Source organism: Lissotriton vulgaris, chromosome 8, assembly GCF_964263255.1.
Source record: "Lissotriton vulgaris chromosome 8, aLisVul1.2, whole genome shotgun sequence".
Lineage (NCBI taxonomy): Eukaryota > Metazoa > Chordata > Amphibia > Caudata > Salamandridae > Lissotriton > Lissotriton vulgaris.
Window position 1 is genome coordinate 139,397,504 of NC_141696.1, and position 22,696 is coordinate 139,420,199.

At 48.4% G+C, this 22,696-nt stretch overlaps 1 protein-coding gene across 1 annotated transcript in view; it reads left to right on the forward strand.

Annotated features, from left to right (window-relative positions):
• The window catches only part of C2CD3 (C2 domain containing 3 centriole elongation regulator), a 607,356-nt gene that overhangs the window by 184,978 nt on the left and 399,682 nt on the right, over positions 1 to 22,696 (forward strand). Inside the window, exons 17-18 of the mRNA XM_086933829.1 lie at positions 6,553 to 6,733; positions 15,471 to 15,651. Of these exons, the coding sequence (XP_086789955.1) occupies positions 6,553 to 6,733; positions 15,471 to 15,651 (362 nt within the window). The remainder of the gene's footprint in view (positions 1 to 6,552; positions 6,734 to 15,470; positions 15,652 to 22,696) is intronic.

A 22,696-nucleotide genomic window follows, 5' to 3' on the forward strand; every position in this document is an offset into this window, starting at 1 on the left:
ATCCATTCCAAATCCACCTTAAATTGGAGGCTCAACACTTTACAGTGGCATCAGTTGAAGAGGCAAGCACTGAACCGGGCCTCTTCTTGGACAAACCTAAAGGATCCCTGACCAGGGAAGGCTGGACACAGTGCTATGCCTATTAGTGGTGTCATAAAGTCTCAAAAAGAAACACTTGACTTAATACAACGGAAATCTCAGTGGGGATCGAGGAAGCCCTCCATCAACGCGACAAACCAGCAGATCCCCCCAAAAACAGAGATTTAAAAAGTGTGAGGAGAACTGGAGGTGTCTATACTTAGGAGGGAGGGGGAGTGGAATTGGGAGGCAGTGGGGGTTGGTAGTGGGACAACCCAAAATAAGAAAGTGATTACCAGAGCGTCCGGGGGCAGGATACAGGCAAACACTAGCTGAAAGAACCCAATATATTTACCTTGTGATCTATAGGGAGAATAAGGAGATTGTTGGAACGATGTCAATATATGATGCATTTCTTTCAGACACTACATGTTTAATGTGACCACATTTGTGGACGTTGTCCTATTCTCACTTATGCAACCCATTTCCAAGCTGCCTCAGGATATCTATATCAGTTCCTACTGCTACGAATTCCCAAGACAGGAATAAAACATTTGCAAAATCTTGCTACATCCTATATCAGGTTGAGGAGCTTGGAGGTTAAGTCTGATACTTGACATGAAACAGCCATTGACTCACTTGAAACGGGGAGGCTTGAGTATCCCACATCTCTTACATTACTGCCAAGCCACTGGGGTACAATATCTAGTCACATGGTGGCGGAGTAAGACGGACAAGTTTATGTAATCAAATCGACTAGAACTTGGTGTCTTGTATTCTAGAGAAAGTTCTATGTGTTTCCAAAGCGTACAGGGGGATGGGCCTTTACATATACTAACTAACAAAGACCTTTCATAGGGATTGCATAAATAAGAAATGGAAGGGGATTCTGTTTCTCCTTCGCCACGCGGTGTTTGGGCATGGAGACCTATCTCCTGGTTTAAATAGGACAAGATTCAAAGCCTGAAAGAAGTGCGGGCTGCACAGATAAACATATAGCTATTGAAGTCAGGAAAGAAGCTACCAGAGAACTGTCAGAGATTGAGAATTCTATCCTCACCTAGTCATTGATGGCACTTGGTATTTTGTGCTAAATCAATTTACCTTGGAAACAAAATACTTGTCAGGTGCAGTGGAAAAGAAAATGTGGATTACAGTTCGATGCAACACAATGGTACATATCTTCCTTGTTACAGCCAATTTTGCACGATTTGCAAAAGATATAGCATCTGTCCTTATAACATACAGATTGCATTTTACCTTCTTGCATACATAAGCTAGCCCAGAATTAATAGGACCAGTGGTGCTGATACTAAGGCCAACTAGGTACAATGACACACATCCTCTGGAGCTGTCCCAAGTTACAAATGTTCCCAGCATTGGTAATGGTAATGGTAAAAGTATTTATAAAGCGCTAGCATTCATCCTAAAAGGATATCATGACGCTAAAATTAACAGTGTATGTGTAACTGGTGGTTGTCAATGGTGATATTGTGATTTAATGGGTATTAGGGAACAGTGTTGTTTTAAGTTTTTTCCTGAAGACAAGATGGTCATCTGTGAGTCTCAGATCTGTCGGTAAATTGTTCCACAGGTTTGCTGCTAAGTGTGAGAAGGCACGGCCTCCCGTCCTAACCTTCTTTATTCTAGTGGTTGTCGCTCTTGCTGTATGTTGGGAGCGAAGATTTCTATGTGGAACATAGAAATTAATTCTGTTTTTTAGGATGGTTGGACCTGTTTTGTGCAATGCTCTGTGGGTGAGGCATAGTATTTTAAATGTGGCTCTTTCTTTCATTGGCAACCAGTGTAAGGCTCTCATTCAGCTTGTAGCGGAGTCATATTTTCTTTTGTTACATATGGCTTTTGCTGCTGCATTCTGAACAAGCTGTAGTTTTGAGAATAGGTAATCTGCCATGCCGACGAATAGGGAATTCCCATAGTCAAGTCTACTAATTAATAAGGACTGTACTAAGATCTTTCTACATTCCAGGGGAATCCATGGAAACACTCTTCGTAGCATTTTCAGTAGTGCAAAGCCTTTACCACAGATCGTTGTCACGTGGTTATTCATTGACAATTTATTGTCAATGTAGATTCCCAAATTCCTTGCCATCTGGGTTGGTTCGGGGGGGGGGGGGGCACCAAGAATGTTGGGCCACCATGTGTCATCCCAAAGTTGTTGGGAACCGCCGAACAGTAAAATCTCCGATTTATCGGCATTTAATTTCAGGCAGTGATTATGCATCCATCTGGATAGTTCAGAAAGGCAGTTGAGTAGTCTATTTTTGGGATCTTCTTCACCATCTAAGGCAATCATTAGTTGTGAATCATCGGCGTATGAGCAGATGTTGATGCCCCACTTTTTCCAGATCGTGGCCAGTGATGATACATAAACATTAAATAACGTTGGACTTAATGATGCCCCCTGTGGTACACCATACTTGATCTTACAGGGTGTAGAGGTGTAGCTGCCTAATCGGACAGATTGTCATCTGTCTGTTAAAAAAGAATTCAGCCAGGTCAGGGCTTTTCCCTGCAGTCCTTTTGCAGCTAACATTTGCATCAGGAGGTTATGAGACACGGTATCAAAAGCCGCTGATAAATCTAACAATATCAGGGCCACCGTTTTACCTTCATCAACCTGGTTTCTGATGTCATCCAGTACTGCCAGTAGAGTTATTTCTGTACTGTTGTTCGACCTGAAGCCCGTCTGCGAGACGTCGAGCAGGTCATTAATTTCCAGATAGTTTGATAATTGTTTGTTCACTAATTTTTCCAATACCTTTGAAAGGTATGGCAACTGCGAGATGGGCCGATAGTTGGCAGGGTTGTTTATGTCCATACCAGCTTTTTTAAGTAAGGGAGTCACTACTGCTGTCTTCCAGATAGCTGGAAATTCCGCTTGGTCTAATGACTGATTTAATGCTTGCGTCACTAGTGGACCAATTGAGGGGATTAGTTGTCGAAAGATGTGATGTGGGCATGGGTCCAATGGTGAGCCCGATTTAATTTCCGACATGACTTTATTTACTTCTTCCTCTGAAAAAGGGCCAAAGGCAGAGCAGGTGGCCAGCGGGGGAAGCTCTGCGTTAATATGGTGCTCAGTCAATTTCTGGTCATTACTGGTGAAGGATGAATAAATTGTATCTATTTTATCAAAGAAATAATTGCTGATTTTATCACATCCCTCCTGTGAGGGTGGCAGATGTGTTGTAAGACTAGGGGGGTTGCACAGTTCTTTAACTATTTGAAAAAGTTCTTTAGAGGAATGTTTGTGTTCTAATATTTGTTGAGAAAAGTGATCTTTTTTTGCCTTTCGAATAGCTGCGTTATAAGATTTCAGTTCTTTTTTGTAAATGGATCTATCAATCATGGTTTTACTTAGTCTCCATTTGTGTTCCAGCGTAGTACATTTTCTTTTGAGTACCTTGAGATCTGGACCATACCATTTTTCCGACATCGTTCGCCTAGTTGTACTTTTAGTGGAGTTCATAGAGCAATGTTCAAGTGCTTCACCGATGCTTTTCTGTAATTGGTGTATTTCTTGTTCAGTGGAGGAGCCTAGATTAGTGTGGTGAAAATTCTGTTGAAACTTCTCCAATGAGAATTTGCTCCAGTTTTTTGGTTGCAACTGGTTTCTGTGTCATTGGTCTCACTTTATTTATTGGTAGTCTAATATTAAAATCTATTCTATAGTGATCGGTCCACGTAAGAGGCGTAATATTACTAATAGTAGTGGTCTCGATATTTGTAAATATCAGGTCCAGTCTGTGTCCGGCTCTATGTGTGTCCTGGATGACTAGTTGTGTTAGTTGTAGGATTTGCATATTATCTGCAAGGTGCCTGGTAAGCGGATTATTATTTGACTCAAAATGAACATTGAAGTCTCCTAATACTAAGATGTTTTTGTGCTTTAAACAGGTGGGAAGAATCTGAGAGAGGAGTTGAGTACTAAATTCAGCTGAGCTCCCTGGAGGGTTATAAATGATAGCTCCTCCCATCAGTAGATAGGAACCTAAGGAGATTGAATAAATCATTACTTCATGTTTGCTATCCTGTTTGGGGGCTTCTTGAATACAAGTAAACTTCTCTTTAGATAGCAAGGCTACCCCTCCACCCTTCTTTTTGGGTCTGTTAAGGTTTAAAATCTTATACCCTATAGGAAGTGCAGTTGCGATGTCTGGAGTACTGTGGGTGTCAAGCCAGGTCTCTGTAAGGAACACTAGATCCGGTTGCAGTTGGTATAGAGTGTCCCAGAGTTCAATTGAATGTTTGGGGAGTGATCTTGTATTCAAATAGATACAGGATATCTCGAGATTAGTGGTGTTTCTTGATGTAAAATCATCTTTGGATTTATTGACCCATGTCTGGCAGCCAAAAGATCCCATGATGTTAGTAGGCTCCACTATAGCACATGGAGGATGGTCCTGCGGGGGTTTAGTATTAAGAAGCATAAGTTTGTCTTTTGAGTAAGTCAGTCTCGGTATATCTAGCCTGTCCCTAGTTAGTGAGGCAGAGTTTCCAGTCCCTAGTCCCGTGCAGGCGCGGACGGGCGCAGACGGGCTAGTCTTTGGCGCGCCGTCGACGCGCCCGCTGCGCTCGTCCGCTGAGCTGCCTGCGAAAGATGTTCATTTGTAACCGTAGAGGTGGGAGGGGCCGAGCACAGTGCTCCAGTCCTGTTCGTGGGGCGAGGCGGGGACAAAGGGGGGAGTGAAATTTAATAAGCGAGCGTTTCGCTAGGTTTCCTTAAGTCGCTATTACGCTTTTAAAATTGAATCTTTAAAAGCAAAGTGCAAAATAAACATACAAAACACTTTTGAAATGTAAATCTTTTAAAAAGTGGTCAGCAATACGATTTCTTTCACTCACTCGAGCAGCAGTCCCGGCTTCCGCCTCAGGACCTCAACAGTCATATGCACACTATCAATCGGTGCATGCGCTTCTAATTGCCGTTTTTAAAGACTCTGAGGTGGGAGGGGCCGAGCACAGTGCCGCTCGCCTGCTCCTCACCAAGATGGTAGTTTTAGATTTTAATCCCCGGCAGCACCAAGTCGGCTGAGGTAGGGCGGGCAGGGTTCGTGGGGCGAGGCGGGGACAAAGGGGGGAGTGAAATTTAATAAGCGAGCGTTTCGCTAGGTTTCCTTACGTCGCTATTACGCTTTTAAAATTGAATCTTTAAAAGCAAAGTGCAAAATAAACATACAAAACACTTTTGAAATGTAAATCTTTTAAAAAGTGGTCAGCAATACGATTTCTTTCACTCACTCGAGCAGCAGACCCGGCTTCCGCCTCAGGACCTCAACAGTCATATGCACACTATCAATCGGTGCATGCGCTTCTAATTGCCGTTTTTAAAGACTCCGAGGTGGGAGGGGCCGAGCACAGTGCAGCTCGCCTGCTCCTCACCAAGATGGTGGTTTTAGATTTTAATCCCCGGCAGCACCAAGTCGGCTGAGGTAGGGCGGGCAGGGTTCGTGGGGCGAGGCGGGACAAAGGGGGGAGTGAAATTTAATAAGCAAGCGTTTCGCTAGCTTTCCTTAAGTCGCTATTACGCTTTTAAAATTGAATCTTTAAAAGCATTCCCTATGTTCACAGCCAAATTCATCTTGTACCTTCTGTTGGCCACCGAACAAACAAAACTTGCCTTGTGGGGTAATAATTACGCCCCAACGTTAGAGGTATGGCACCAGAGACTTGAAAGCTTATTGGGAAATGATCAACTTGCTTACGGGGCACAGAGAATGGAACACATCTTCAATAAGATGAGCGGGCTGGTACCTTCATACCTTAATGGGGAGAATAGAGGATTGGCATGCCTTCAGCACCTAAGGGAGGTGGGGCTACTAGATGTAGATAAATATATACTGAGGCAGTGAGGGGAGGAAGAAAACACTAAGGATACTGAATGAGCTGGTTGTAGAGAGAGGCATGAGTAGCCTCGTCTTGTTAGCTTAATTGGAGAAAGTTGGGGTAAAAGGGATGAAGACTGGTGGGAATGGGGGAACTAATACTGAGGTGGGCATGCCTGCCTTATGTTGTACCTTAAAGGAAAACATTTAATTACGATGACTGAAACAAAGATTGAATGGCTTACTACTGGATTGCACACAGTATTATTAAATGGCATAAAGGGGTCAAAAGATTAAATTCAATAGAGAAACCCCGACCGTCTAGCTCAAACGACTATGCAATCTGGTCTTTATATTTATTTTATATGCAGTTTTATATAGCACGAACCACAAGAGTAACCAAAAAAGTTCCCATGTTGATAAAGAGCACAACAGGAGGCTAAGTGTGCATGGAGTAAATGTACACTTCATTGCAATCAGTGGCTGCCCTTATAAATATTGGTATTGTGTTTTTTGTGTAATATCTGAAGAAGGAGAATTGGATTTTCTTTATAGATGTAATATCTGGTAGCAGTTGTGTATCTTTATTATTCAGGTTGATTGTTTTGCCATTTGCCATTTTCAGGTCGAGAGACCAGCAGAGGGCCTGACAGAGCACACTTTTGAGATTCATGTAGAAAAAGTGAAAGGGCTTACCCCACTCCAGTCCACTGTTTGGGGAGAGGCGGACTGCTATGTGCAGTACTATTTCCCAGTTCAAGAATCCAATCATGTCACGAGGCAGGCGATGGAGCAACTGGAAAGTGGTATGTGTCATTTTGTATGTGCTCCGATTTGTTAATTACCCTGCTGATGCTGAAAATTGATGTATGATTTGGGTAACAAAAAGACTACTATGGCTGAGAATTGGACGGAAGTAAGACTTTCTGCATCATTCAAAATACCTGGGATTTAATATATGGATATTGCCAGTTAATTCAGTGTGTGGGGAACTGCATTGCAAAGATATATTCTTGCTCTTGAGATGAGGATGAATGACACTTAATTGAGGAGAAGAAAATTAACAACACTAATGTTTTATAAAAGCAGGATTTTGGTGTGAAAGGAAGCCATGGTTATATGTAGATAGTTCTTGCTTAAGGCCCTTAATGTGTACCTGTTGTTTGAAATGCAAACTAGGTCCAAGGATTATGACAAAGTGTTGTCTGGTGTTGGACCTGCGCGGGCAAGCCCAGCATAAAGGGGGAAGGTAGCTTGACTCGAGTGGCTAGGCAGGTGAAGGCTATAGTGTTAAGCCAGCTTGGACCCGATAATAACCCCCTGTACACCACACAAAAAGAAGGACAGCACACCACTGTTATGGAAAAATACGATTCATTTATATAAAAGTTCTCTGGGTTTGTAGCAAATTCACTTAGGGTTTCACAGTTACATTTCTGGTAAGCATTTGCTCAATGGAATACTGGTTTCTCATAAATAAATAAATAGTTGGACTCTAAGGAATAAATACACTGGATAAATAGCAGATATGAATACAGTAGAATCAATATTAATTTAGCAATGACTGGAATAAATAGAATAAATAATATCAATGACCAGAATAAATATCACAATAAATATCAGCAATGTCTAGCACAATAATGACTGGTCTAAGTATCACTTTAGTTATCACCAATGACTGGTATCGCTGCCACCAATTAATCACTTTTAAATACAGTCACTTTTCCAGTGTGGAGAAAGGAGAGATTACTCTTACAGTTAGTTGGACAGCCCGACAGGCTTTCAGGCTTCTCGGGATACAGAACTACTTTTGGGACTCTTTTGTAACCGCTCGATGCACACGCGTGTATCTAGAAAGCAAGGAAATACATTTAGCAGCTCATTCACACTCGGCTGCCACCGGGAGAGGACCTATACTTGGCGCTGGGGGTCAATATTCGCCTACAGGGCTGGTTCGCCCTCAGAACCCTGGCGGCACCAGTTCAGAGTCTTAAGACGACGAACGGGCTGCCGGGGAGGTCGCAAAAACTCCACAGTTCAGTCAAAGTAATGCCGCTGTTTAGCTCTCACACACCGCAGTCTTTTAGCGGAACACACGGCACACCTCACATCAGCTGTAGCGGACGATGCAGTTAAGCACAGTACTTCTCTAGCCAGCAACGGGGCTCGCAGGGGCTCCACAGACCTCCCTCCGACTTCCTTCTTCGGGGTGGTTCCCGCCCACAGCTTCAGCTCCCGGGTCAACAAGGAGGGGCTGACTCGCTAGTCCCGCCCAATGCAGGCTGGCCTTCCCCGCCCCGGCGCACCACCTCACCTTCGGTCCACGCAGGAGGCGCTCTTCGCAGATGGGGCTCGGAGACGTCCGAGCTCCTCGCGGTAGGCGCTATTCACGAAGGGGGCACTTCAGGGGGGATCACGATCGCGGCGATGTCACGCTCGCCTGGCGACTCGCTTCCACAATCGCTTCAGCCACCGGGGGGGGCGGAGAGGCACTCGAACTTGGCCGCAGTCTTTTGGGGAATTCAAGGCAGTCGCTGGGCAGGCGCTACAGGCGCTACAGGCGCTAGGTCACCGCCCACGCTGTTGACTGGAACGCCAGTCACATCCAACGCCAGCAACCTTAGCTGCACTATTGCCTTTGTCACCAGCTGCCTTAGGGGTCAACAGGGCAGGTGTCAATCTGGTGTCAGTCTAGAACTCCTTCCTTGTCGAGGTCAAATCAGGAATCAGGAATCAACAACTAAAATGGCCGCCAGGGACTGGACCTTATATAGCCAGTGCCCTGGGGTGCTAGCACGAGCCAGAAGGTTCTAGAACCTTCTCTGGGTAGGCTCATGACATGGCACTTTTGAGGTGCTTTCTGGTCCTTCAGAGCCACCATACTGGGGTTCTGGAGCAGCCATTTTGTGTTCCTGAGGAAACTAAAGGAATTCCTGTCAGGAATGCGCGCCAAGCAAAAGGGCGCCAAAACCTCAAAAGGCCAGAGTTCATGTAGGCTCCAATGGGAGTCACTCACATGAGGGAATTATGTGTCCACCATTTTAAGTTTGAACACACACACAGGTTGTCAACCTCAGTTTCCAGACTCACAGGTTTCGCCAGGTGCCTTGTACATAGGTGCCAGAAACCTCGTGAGTAACTGAGTGTCAAGGAACATCTAGCCCCATGAGACAATCACACAAAAAGTCCTGGTAGACAAAAAATAAAAAGCGACAAATTTTTGGAGGTACAGGGGAACAAAATAAATCATAGTGGTGAGGGGACTCTCAGAAGCAGACGGGTCCAACACGCGTCCCCCCCAGCTGAAAGTGGGGAGAGCTACCCAACCCCTTGGGAGTTCTCAACACTAAGGCGGAAATACCTAGAGAGACCGTCTGCATTGGCGTGGTCAACTCCAGGTCGGTGTTCCACCCGAAAGTCCATTCCCTGTAGGGAGATAGACCACCTCAACAGTTTGGGGTTTTCCCCCTTCATTTGCATGAGCCAACGAAGGGGTCGGTGGTCTGTCTGAACCAGGAAGTGCGAGCCAAACAAGTATGGTCGCAGCTTCTTCAGTGCCCAGACCACCGCAAAGGCTTCCCGCTCGATGGTACTCCATCTCTGTTCCCGGGGAAGCAGTCTTCGTGACAGAAAGACTACAGGTTGATCCAGACCCTCTTCATTGAGTTGCGATAACACCGCCCCAATGCCAATGTCGGATGCATCTGTCTGGACAATGAACTCTTTCGTGAAATCTGGAGCCTTCAGGACTGGAGCTTTACACAATGCTTGTTTCAGAGTGTCGAAGGCTCGCTGGCAAGCCTCCGTCCAGATGACTCTCCTGGGTTGCTTCTTGGCCGTGAGTTCTGTAAGGGGTGCCACGATAGTGCCATACCCCTTCACGAACCGTCTGTAGTAACCTGTGAGGCCCAGGAAGGCTCGGACCTCAGTCTGGGTCTTGGGGGGTTTCCAGGCCATGATGGCCTCAATCTTTGCCTGAAGGGGTTGCACCGCTCCCCTGCCCACCAAGTGACCTAAGTACACCACCGACCCCTGCCCAATCTGACATTTGCTGGCCTTAATCGTTAAGCCAGCCCGTTCCAGGGCCTGGAGAACAGCTTGCAAATGCTGCAAGTGATCCTCCCAACTGTTACTGAAGACAGCGATGTCATCTAAGTAAGCAGCTGAGAAGGACTCCATTCCGGTGAGGATCATGTTCACCAGTCGCTGGAATGTTGCAGGAGCGTTCTTGAGCCCAAAGGGCATCATACAGAACTGGTAGTGTCCATCAGGTGTGGAGAAGGCTGACCTTTCCTTGGCTCCATCAGTCATGGGAATCTGCCAATACCCTGCGGTGAGGTCAAGGGTACTGAGATATTGGGCAGCTCCCAACCGGTCAATCAGTTCATCCGCCCTAGGGATCGGATGAGCATCGGTCTTCGTGACCGAATTGAGTCCTCGATAGTCCACGCAGAATCGCAATTCTGGCGTGGTGCCAGGTGGCGCAGGTTTGGGAACCAAAACCACCGGGCTAGACCAAGGGCTACTTGAGGGTTCGATGACTCCTAGCTCCAGCATCTTGGCTACCTCGCTTCGGATGCTGGCCTTCACCTTGTCAGACACAACTTCTTTGGGGAAACCCACTCGGGTAAAGATCCCCATCAGGGCCTTCGCCACCACCGGTGCAGTGATGGTTCTCAGAGGTATGGCCTCTGGATACCTTGTGGCATGATCCACCAGTACCAGGATAAACCTGTGACCGGATGATGTCGGTGGATCAAGGGGCCCAGCAATGTCGATGCCCACCCTTTCAAAGGGGGTGCCAACGACGGGAAGTGGTTCCAGGGGAGCCTTTAGCTTCATCCCTGTTTTCCCACTGGCTTGGCATGACACACACGTCCGACAGTAAGTGTCGGACGCCACCCTCATTCGAGGCCAATAAAAGTGGGGGACAAGCCGGGCAAAGGTCTTGTCCTGACCCAAGTGTCCTGCCAATGGAATCTCATGTGCCAACTCTAATAAGAAGGCTCGGTAACACTGTGGGACTACCAGGGCCCGTGACAATCCGTGCACTGGCGCCCTGGGTTCACTGTAGAGGAGACCATCCTCCCAGTAAACACGATAGTTCCCAGACTGGTTACCTGCTGCCTGGGCTTCAGCCTGTTGCCTCAGACCCTCGAGGGTGGGACATTCCCTCTGTCCCTTGCTCAGTTCCTCCCTGGACGGTCCTCCTTCCACTCGCCACTCGGCGGGGATAGGCAGGTCCTCCAACGGAACCATGTCCTCCTCCGCGGACTCCGGGTCCACCTCCTCCGGTGGCCTATCCGTCTCACGGGGCACGGACACCGAGGCAGGCTCCTCCTGTCCTCGAGATGCTCCCTCTTCGGCAGCTGGGTGGGCCATTGTTCCAGGCTCCAACCCACGCGACTTCTCCTTCTGAGCAGCCGCCGACCTGGTACTCACACAGGCCCACTCAGGTGTACCCAGCATCTCAGAATGAGTCCGGTATTCCACCTCCTTCCAAGCATTGTGCTCCATGTCATTGCCCAGCAAACAATCGACTGGCACGGCGGGGCTTACGGCAACTCGAAGTGAACCTGCAACCCCTCCCCACTCAAAGGGAACCTCGGCCACGGGATAGTGGCTCGTTCGGCCGTCAGCCATCGCGGCCGGATGAAGTACGCCTGGAATCACCTGCTCTGAGGATACCAGATGACTCCTGACTATAGTCACGCTGGCTCCTGTATCTCTCAGAGCCTCCCCCCTATGGCCATTGATGGTGACCCATTGCCCATACTTGGTAGTATTCGCGGGCACCTGGATCTTTGGAACCATCGCCCGATCACCCAGGGACACTAAGGTGACTCCCGCCCACTCCCTTCCCTTACTCAAGGACATCTCCTCCCCAAGCGCTGCACTAGCGACTCCCGGGGCCTTTCCTCCAGTGGGAGGGGGTGGTCTCTTTGGGCATTTCACGTCTCCCTTATAATGTCCAATACCACCGCACTCAAAGCAATGGACAACCCTTGGCTGCTGACTCTGGCCAGGATTAGGGTTCTTCTGCGGGTTAGCCTTAGGGTTGGAGAAGGTGTTTTTCCCCTTAAAGCTATTTTGGGGGCCTTTGGAGAACTCCTGTTTCTTATTATCTCCCCCCTCTTTCCTCTGGGGAGCGCCCTGTCCGGACTTCTGAGTTTCTCCTCCCGTCCCCCTCGTGGACACTCTGGTACTTACCCAGACGTCCGCCTCCTCAGCAAGCTTACGGGGGCAAGTAAGTTTGCTGTCTACCAGGTGTTGCCTCAGCTCGGGAAGACATTTCTCGAGTAGATGTTCCTTGAGTATCAAGTCATACAACCCGTGATAGTTCTCCACCTCACTACCTTGGACCCACCCTTCCAGGGCTTTTTTGGCATAATCCAGGAAGTCAACCCAATTTTGTGAGCTCAGCTTGTGGCTGCCCCTGAACCTTTGCCGGTATTTCTCGGGGGTCAACCCAAACTTCCTGATGAGCGCCACCTTCATGGCGGGGTAATTTACCTGTTCCTCCCGGTCGAGGGCCAATAGGGCATCCCTACCTGACGGAGGCATGTACCGGTATAATCCACCACCCCAATGCTTCTCATGGATCCCATGGGCTCTTAAGGAGACCTCATAGGCTGTCAGCCATTTAGCAATGTCGTCTCCAGCAGTGTAGCTGGCGACCACGTCCTTAGGTAAATGAGGCCTGGGCTCCCTGGCAATTTCCTGAGACTCGACACCCTCCGGAGTGTTGTTACGGGACTTGAGGTCGAGTTCCTTTAGCCTGAACTCGTGTTCCATCCTCCTCTCTTCCAGCTCCAACCTAGCCAACTCTAACCTCAGATGTCTTTCTTCCCTCCTGTCGGCCAACTCGGTTTCAGACAACCCTCTAGAGGATACGCTGCTGCCCTCCCGTGAAGTTACCTTGGGGCTGATTGACATTTCACCCACCCCCGGGGGACCTGCAGTCACTACCTCAACAACAGTATCTCTGTCAAATTCCTCCTCCTCCACCGTTCCCTCCGTGTGTGCCTCCACCCAGGCTCGCAGACTAGTACGGAGCTCCTCTCTTTTGGCCCCTCGCCTGACGAACACACCCCTTTCCTGACAGAAATCCTTGAGTTGCGCCACAGTATAGGTCTCCAACTCTGACATATTGAATTCCATCTCGTCAGCGAAAAGTGTGGACAACTACCACGAAGTAGGTTGAAAGGATAAGAACAACTGAGGGTCACTTCCACCCACCACCAGACAAGAATTTAGAAAAAAGCAAAAAGTTAAATTAGAGGGCCGCTGGGAGAAAACTCCGGGTGTGTACCTGTGGTGCACACTGAATTATTATGGGGTTCACAACAAGCACGGCTCGCAATCCCACCGCTGCCACCAATTTTATGTTGGACCTGCGCGGGCAAGCCCAGCATAAAGGGGGAAGGTAGCTTGACTCGAGTGGCTAGGCAGGTGAAGGCTATAGTGTTAAGCCAGCTTGGACCCGATAATAACCCCCTGTACACCACACAAAAAGAAGGACACCACACCACTGTTATGGAAAAATACGATTCATTTATATAAAAGTTCTCTGGGTTTGTAGCAAATTCACTTAGGGTTTCACAGTTACATTTCTGGTAAGCATTTGCTCAATGGAATACTGGTTTCTCATAAATAAATAAATAGTTGGACTCTAAGGAATAAATACACTGGATAAATAGCAGATATGAATACAGTAGAATCAATATTAATTTAGCAATGACTGGAATAAATAGAATAAATAATATCAATGACCAGAATAAATATCACAATAAATATCAGCAATGTCTAGCACAATAATGACTGGTCTAAGTATCACTTTAGTTATCACCAATGACTGGTATCGCTGCCACCAATTAATCACTTTTAAATACAGTCACTTTTCCAGTGTGGAGAAAGGAGAGATTACTCTTACAGTTAGTTGGACAGCCCGACAGGCTTTCAGGCTTCTCGGGATACAGAACTACTTTTGGGACTCTTTTGTAACCGCTCGATGCACACGCGTGTATCTAGAAAGCAAGGAAATACATTTAGCAGCTCATTCACACTCGGCTGCCACCGGGAGAGGACCTATACTTGGCGCTGGGGGTCAATATTCGCCTACAGGGCTGGTTCGCCCTCAGAACCCTGGCGGCACCAGTTCAGAGTCTTAAGACGACGAACGGGCTGCCGGGGAGGTCGCAAAAACTCCACAGTTCAGTCAAAGTAATGCCGCTGTTTAGCTCTCACACACCGCAGTCTTTTAGCGGAACACACGGCACACCTCACATCAGCTGTAGCGGACGATGCAGTTAAGCACAGTACTTCTCTAGCCAGCAACGGGGCTCGCAGGGGCTCCACAGACCTCCCTCCGACTTCCTTCTTCGGGGTGGTTCCCGCCCACAGCTTCAGCTCCCGGGTCAACAAGGAGGGGCTGACTCGCTAGTCCCGCCCAATGCAGGCTGGCCTTCCCCGCCCCGGCGCACCACCTCACCTTCGGTCCACGCAGGAGGCGCTCTTCGCAGATGGGGCTCGGAGACGTCCGAGCTCCTCGCGGTAGGCGCTATTCACGAAGGGGGCACTTCAGGGGGGATCACGATCGCGGCGATGTCACGCTCGCCTGGCGACTCGCTTCCACAATCGCTTCAGCCACCGGGGGGGGCGGAGAGGCACTCGAACTTGGCCGCAGTCTTTTGGGGAATTCAAGGCAGTCGCTGGGCAGGCGCTACAGGCGCTAGGTCACCGCCCACGCTGTTGACTGGAACGCCAGTCACATCCAACGCCAGCAACCTTAGCTGCACTATTGCCTTTGTCACCAGCTGCCTTAGGGGTCAACAGGGCAGGTGTCAATCTGGTGTCAGTCTAGAACTCCTTCCTTGTCGAGGTCAAATCAGGAATCAGGAATCAACAACTAAAATGGCCGCCAGGGACTGGACCTTATATAGCCAGTGCCCTGGGGTGCTAGCACGAGCCAGAAGGTTCTAGAACCTTCTCTGGGTAGGCTCATGACATGGCACTTTTGAGGTGCTTTCTGGTCCTTCAGAGCCACCATACTGGGGTTCTGGAGCAGCCATTTTGTGTTCCTGAGGAAACTAAAGGAATTCCTGTCAGGAATGCGCGCCAAGCAAAAGGGCGCCAAAACCTCAAAAGGCCAGAGTTCATGTAGGCTCCAATGGGAGTCACTCACATGAGGGAATTATGTGTCCACCATTTTAAGTTTGAACACACACACAGGTTGTCAACCTCAGTTTCCAGACTCACAGGTTTCGCCAGGTGCCTTGTACATAGGTGCCAGAAACCTCGTGAGTAACTGAGTGTCAAGGAACATCTAGCCCCATGAGACAATCACACAAAAAGTCCTGGTAGACAAAAAATAAAAAGCGACAAATTTTTGGAGGTACAGGGGAACAAAATAAATCATAGTGGTGAGGGGACTCTCAGAAGCAGACGGGTCCAACATCTGGTATATTATATTCTTTTACATGCTTCTTCCTATGAAGCTTGAGCTTTCATTTAAGCTTTGTACTTTCTTTCTTACTTCCCTAGGTGTGTCGTTAAAGCCAGTGCGCTCGTCTACAACATTATGTATCCCTGATCCCGTCTTTAATGACAAACAGAATCATTCCCTGCTGTCACTGACTGATGTCCCGGTCCAGAGATTGCTGTTGAGTGCGTTCTCTACGCCAGGCCAGCCTGGAGGAGGAATTCCCTTTGAAATCTGGTGCAGGTAGGGTGAATTATCTATGGCAGCCACGCTTTATTTTTCTATAGAGGGCCTCCAGACAATGTGTTTTGTATTTTACATATAAGGTATGATCCCTTCAGCCACTGAATACCCGTCACACTCCTCTCATCCAGTCCTACCCCACAGGAAGATTTTTATAAATCATTGTTTAAAATAATACACATTCTTCAAGAGGACACTCAATTCTTTCAAAGGTGACCAGACAGACGTTAGTATCAATGTATCAATGAGGAATATATGTTTTTAGTAATGGAAATATTTATATCAGACCTGAGCCAGTAGCTCCACTGTCCCCATTCTGTACCTTGGTCAGGATCTTACCAGCTAACAGTTCCAAGCAGTCTATCTATGGCCCGCATCCAGACTTCAGGTCCACTACATATTCTTTAATGTAACCTCAGGACTTATGAAATGTGATTTTTAATCTAAAGATTTAAAAGGGTTTGCATCGGGCTTAACAATATCTTCTCAAGCTTGTTTCAGTATGCCAGACAAAATGTTGCCTTCAAATCAGCAAGACATTATAAACATTTTGGGCTTCTTTTAATTCCAGTAGGGCAGGTAACAACAGCTAAGTATTGGTACTCTGAGTTTCTATATCTCTCAAGCACTCGTACTTTGCTACTGAAAGTCCATCGAAGAACAGTTACAGGAAAGGGGGGTAAATTCTCCACCACGATCTGAAGTCACTGAATCTCACAGCTGTGCTCCTGGTGACCTAGAGATTGGTCACCTGGATACTTCACAATGCACAGTGGAAAAGATTCTGCACCTGGCATGCTGCCTGGTATAAATTCACTGACCTGCATCCCATCACAAATTGCCATATGTATTGCATGTCACCAAATCTGGCCTCACTCATGCCTCTGTAAGATTCCATCTGGCTACAATTTCTAAACACAAATGCTTTCTAAACCAGCTTTCACTTCTCAAAGGTTTATCAGACAATTTCTGAAGGGAGGAACTTTACCTCCAGTGAGATGATTGCCAGTTCCTTGGAAACTCAACAATATTATTGGCCTGGTCGCCCCCACGCTCCTCACCTCTCCTGCTTCCTGAGCCTTCCTGAGCCTCCTGCTGCCTGTGCTCAACGCCGCTCTGCGCCGACGCCGATTTCAGCGCCCCAGCCGCCGCAGGGCCGCCCGCCTAGCCTGCACTCGTTTTTCCCGCCGCTGCCTGCCTGCGGCCCGGCCCCCACGCCAGCCGATTGGATACCACGCTCCCGCCTCCCAGCGGACCCTCTCTCCCAGCTCCCTTCTTATGACGCCCCCAGAGCGACCGCGCAGCGGACGCGCGCAGCGGGTGCGCCGATTGAGCGCAGAAGGTGCGCCAAAGGTAAGCCCGTCTGCGCACGTCCGCGCCTGGACTGCGCCCAGGGCCAGGACCTCTCGCTCCCGCAGACACCAGCCCACCCGCCGGACCTACGGCGAACTCAACGCACTCAACGCCGGCCGAATCCCGGGCTGCTACCGAGCCACCCCGAGACGCACCCACGGACCCTTCTGCTGCCACTCCTGCAAGTTCACCTGCATCTGGACCTGCACTTCTCCAGCACCGACCAAGACCAAGACGAGCAACAGCAGCAGCCACCTGTAATGCATCCTGCTCAACACCCGCTCCATCCACAGACCCGCCGTCGAGCTCTGGAACCTGCTCGACACCACAGCCCCAGACGTCGCCTTTCTCACGGAAACCTAGATGAACGCCTCTTCAGCGCCCGACATCGCCATCGCCATCCCAGACGGCTACAAGATCATCCAGAGGGACCGCATCAACCATACAGGAGGAGGCATCGCCATCATCCACAAGAACACCATCCGCATCACGACCAACACCGACGACACCCTCGCACCCGCCAAGCACCTGCACTTCCAGGTCCACATCAACCCCAAGACCACCCTCAGAGGCAACATCATCTACAGACCCCCGGGACCACGCACACAATTCAGCGAGGACATTGCCGACTTCGTCAGCCCACACGCCCTCCCCTCCGCTAACTACATCCTCCTCGGGGACCTCAACTTCCACCTGGAGAACAACAACGACCGCAACACCACCACCCTGCTGGACAACCTCGCAAACCTCGGACTCAAGCAGCTGGTGACCACCCCCACCCATTACGCCGGACACACACTCGACCCCGTCTTCTCATCCAGCAAGGACATCACTTTCAGCCACGCCACCGGACTCCACTGGACGGACCACAGCTGCGTCCACTTCAGCTTCAAAAGGACCACGATCCACCACCACCAGCAACAGGCTGCACGCAGAAGCTGGAACAAGATTACAGCCGACCAGCTCGCGACTTCCCTGCGCAAGAACCCACCCACCAGCACAACGAACCCCAGCCAAGCGGCCACCAACCTCACGAAGTGGATCAGCGACTGCGCAGACGACCTCGCCCCCCTGAGGACCCCGTCTAGCAGACCCGGCAGCAAGAAAGCCCCATGGTTCACCGATGAACTCAAGAGCTCCAAGAAGAACTGCTGAGCCCTCGAGAGAGCCTGGCGCAGAGACCCAACACCGGACAACATGACTGCCCTCAAGCTCGCCACCCGAAAACACCACCAACTGATCCACGCCACCAAGAAAACGGCATTCAAGGAACGACTGGACAACAACGCACACAACAGCAAGGAACTCTTCAACATCGTTAAAGAGCTCTCCAACCCCAACGCCGGAAACAACGACATCACCCCTTCGCAAGACCTCTGCAACTCCTTCGCCTCCTTCTTCCACAACAAGATCGCGGACATACACAACAGCTTCAGCACTCAACCGACGCACGCCACGACCGAACAACCGCCCCCCACCACCACCCTCCGCGCCTGGACCCCGATCAGCACCGAAGACACCGTCCGCACGATGAACTTCATCCACTCCGGATCTCCGACCGACCCCTGCCCTCACCACGTCTCCAACAAGGCCGACGCTATCATCGCACCCCACCTGCGGGACATCATCAACACCTCCTTCGACACCGCTACCTTCCCGGAGAGCTGGAAGCACGCCAAACTCAGCGCTTTACTAAAGAAGCCATCAGCCGACCCCACCGACCTCAAGAACTACCGCCCCATCTCGCTGCTCCCGTTCCCTGCAAAAGTCATCGAGAAGACCGTGACAAAAGCAGCTGGCCGCCTTCCTCGAAACGAACGGATCCCTCGACCTCTCGCAGTCTGGCTTCCGAGCCAACCACAGCACCGAGACCGCCCTGATCGCAGTCACCGATGACATCCGATCCCTGCTCGACAACGGAGAAACAGCAGCCCTCATCATCCTAGACCTCTCCGCGGCCTTCGACACTGTCTGCCACCGTACACTAGTGCAGCGCCTCAGCAACGTCGGAATCCAGAAGAAGGCACTGGAGTGGATCATCTCCTTCCTCCCCGGAAGGACACAGAGAGTCCGCCTCCCCCCGTTCAGATCAGAAGCCACCGAAGTCATCTGCGGCGTTCCTCAAGGCTCCTCGCTTAGTCCAACCCTCTTCAACGTCTACATGAGCCCCCTCGCAGACATCGCACGCCAGCACAACCTCAACATCATATCCTACGCCGACGACACCCAGCTGATCTTCTCCCTCACCAACGACCCAGCCACCGCCAGAGCCAACCTTCACGAAGGGATGAAAGAGGTAGCCGAATGGATGAAGAACAGCCGCCTGAAACTGAACTCGGACAAGACGGAAGTCCTCATCCTGGGATCTTCACCATCCGCCTGGGACGACTCCTGGTGGCCCCCCGCCCTAGGCAACGCACCCAAACCAACAGACCACGCACGCAACCTGGGCTTCATCCTGGACCCTCTCCATGACCAGACAAGTCAACGCCGTCTCCTCGTCGTGCTTCAACATCCTGCGCATGCTACGTAAGATCTTCCGGTGGATCCCCACCGAGACCAGGAAGACGGTCACCCAGGCCCTCGCCACCAGCCGGCTGGACTACGGCAACTCCCTCTACGCCGGAACCACCGCCAAACTCCAGAAGAGACTCCAGCGGATCCAGAACGCCTCAGCACGACTCATCCTGGACATCCCCCGTCGCAGCCACATCTCCGGACACCTGAGAGACCTGCACTGGCTCCCGGTCAACAAGAGAATCACCTTCCGTCTCCTCACCCACGCACACAAAGCCCTACACAACCAAGGCCCAGGATACCTCAACAGCCGCCTCAACTTCTACGCTCCCAAACGCCAGCTTCGATCGACAGGCCACGCCCTCGCCACCGTCCCCCGCATCCGAAGAGCCACCACAGGGGGACGGTCCTTCTCCTACCTCGCCGCCAAAACTTGGAACTCCCTCCTGACCCACCTCCGCCTGACCCAGGACCACCTCGCCTTCAGGAAGCAACTCAAGACCTGGCTGTTCGAGCAGTAGCGGACGCCCCCCCCTTGCGCCTTGAGACCCTCTGGGTGCGTAGTGCGCTATATAAATGCTTTGATTGATTGATTATCGCAAGGCAGACTTGAAGTTTCTCTTCTGGAAACTGTGCTGCTTCTTGCACCGACCTCTTCACAAACAGTTGCTCACACTATCAAGAAACCCATCCTTCAGTTCTGAAAGGAAAAAGCAGTGATGCAGCCAAATCTAAAGTTCATGACAAAACTGCCTTCAGACTCCTACATCATCAAGCCGGTGGTTCTCCCTTACTTCGTTGTCAGTCCTCCCTCCAATGCCGAAAGATCCGACCAGATCTCTCAATCCTTTGGTAAGCCTACAAAGGGTCGCCCTTTCTCTAAGCAAGCATTGACAAGGTGGTTCTCACCCTGCATCGTGTTCTATCATGAAATGGCAACCAGAACAGGAAAAATAATGCAACACTGAACCAGAGGCTTTTCCTCAACAGCAGCCTTGTATGTAGCATTGCCTCTGAAAGACAGGCATACATTTACCAAGCACTATTGTCTGGAAACTGAAGTAGCAGATTTGTCACTGGGACAAGCAGTTCTGCTCAACCTCCTTATTTAAATAGGATGAGCTTGATTCCCACTTTCTAATTTACTCTGGACTGCTAACTATTCTAATTCAAGAATGTGAATCTAATCTCAAAGAAACAGATTACTTATTGGTGAGAACAGTTCCCCTCCATTGCTATCGTTCATAGGTTCAAATGCAAGGGTTAGAGGCTCACTTCTTGATTCTTTTCTCTTTTGTGGTTTGGAAATCTGAGCTACAGTGGTCTGTGATGTGAGCAAGATTGCTCAATGCATTTCCCTCATTGGCAAAAGTGTGTGTGTTTCCAATGAGGTGAATGCTACTGCTTTAAATTACGAGTCCTTCCCAGCCTGACGATTGGGAGTAATTGAAGCACATAAATCTATGAAAGATGCCAACGCTGGAGTGCTTGGTTCTTTCAAGAAACATCTCTTGTAGCGATGTGACCCTCTCCCACCCACAAATATTTACTTAGTCCATTGCCTGGGGCTCCTGGTGTAAAGGTATTTTTTAAACATTTCTGTCTGTATTTATACATATTTATTCTTTTCTCTTGTTACTAGGATTTACCCATGGTTGTTGTGTATTCTGCTGGTACCTAGAATGAACAATCTAAAGTCTTCTTATCTATCATTTGTTACAAATCTACAACATAGATACATATTATTGAGATTTCATTTAAATTACATCCCTTTAATGTTAGGTCAACCATCGAACACATATGTGATTTATGCACTCCCACTTTGTCCTTGTGACATGCAATCTACACAGAATGAGCTGCATTTCATATTTTTCTGAAAATGTTATATTTACGAAAGAGATAGATACATTCTCCTACTTATGCGTAAGCAGAATTTTAGACAATGTTGTCCAGCCCTTCATTTCCTTAAGTTGCCTTGCCTCGTTTTATTTATCTGCTCTAAACAGGAGGAGATTAGGTCCTTGAATTTGATCTCTCACTTACCATTAAAGGGTTTTTTTGTGTATAAATTATGAGCAACTCTTTGTGAACTAAGGGCTATTATTTTGTAACTTGTATGCTCACATTTTAACAGCTTTTAATCTGATTTTATTTAAATATGTAATAGTCTGTGTTAATTATTGATTAATTTGCTTGTGTAAAATACTTTTTAGGCCAGTTTTTCACCGGAGAAATAAAGTTATGTGACTGACTGACTGATAAAATATCAGGTTGGTAATAAGTATATATATGTAACTTGAGCATTCACACTTGGATACCGTTCAGGCACTTTAGCACCTAATATCATACAATAGAACACACTTCTACACCTAGTATAGCAGTACAAATGGTTTTTCATCTGCAGTTATTCATGGAATTGTAATCCATTTGGTTATTTACTCTCTGTTATGTTGATCTCCACACATCACATGACAGACATGATTGACAACATGGAGTGTCAGACAAGGGAAATACTTCCTGTATTTTTTTGATTTCATAAATAGGTACAGGGGGATAAAGACAGGAAAAAATTTGTTTTCATTGTGTATTTATGTTAAAAAAAAGTAGAAAAAGATACAAAACCTAAGAACTTAATTTATAATGAAGGTTCAGCCTAGACCCACATTTCAATTCCAGGGGACCCTCTATTAAGCATACTACTGTAGAACCGCATGGTTACATTTATATAATGTATTAAGTTATTTAAAATACCACCACTGATTTTATATCCTACATCCTAAGGGATTTGTGTTAATTCATAATTTGCACAACTATGTGTGCTTTGGATCTGCAGGTTTTGAAACTTTTCGGGACATGACAGTGTGATATGTTGGGTTTGAACAAACATCTTTGTATATTTGTAGATGATCCTTTAACACTTGAAGAAGCCCAGATAGAAGCTTAGTAAATATTAAGAGGCATGTTGAGAATGCTCATGAGTTACTGTACCTACAGTACAAGTCAAAAAAAGAACTATTGGGAAACAGGTATACATATACCCTGATGAAGGCGGTTATACTTTGTCCATACCGCCGAAACGCGTCGATGCTCAAGGAGTGAATGTGGATTACGAAACTAAGGAAAATTCGAAATAATCTTGTTATTTGAATTTAGTCCTTTTTCCTGTAGCTCCTTT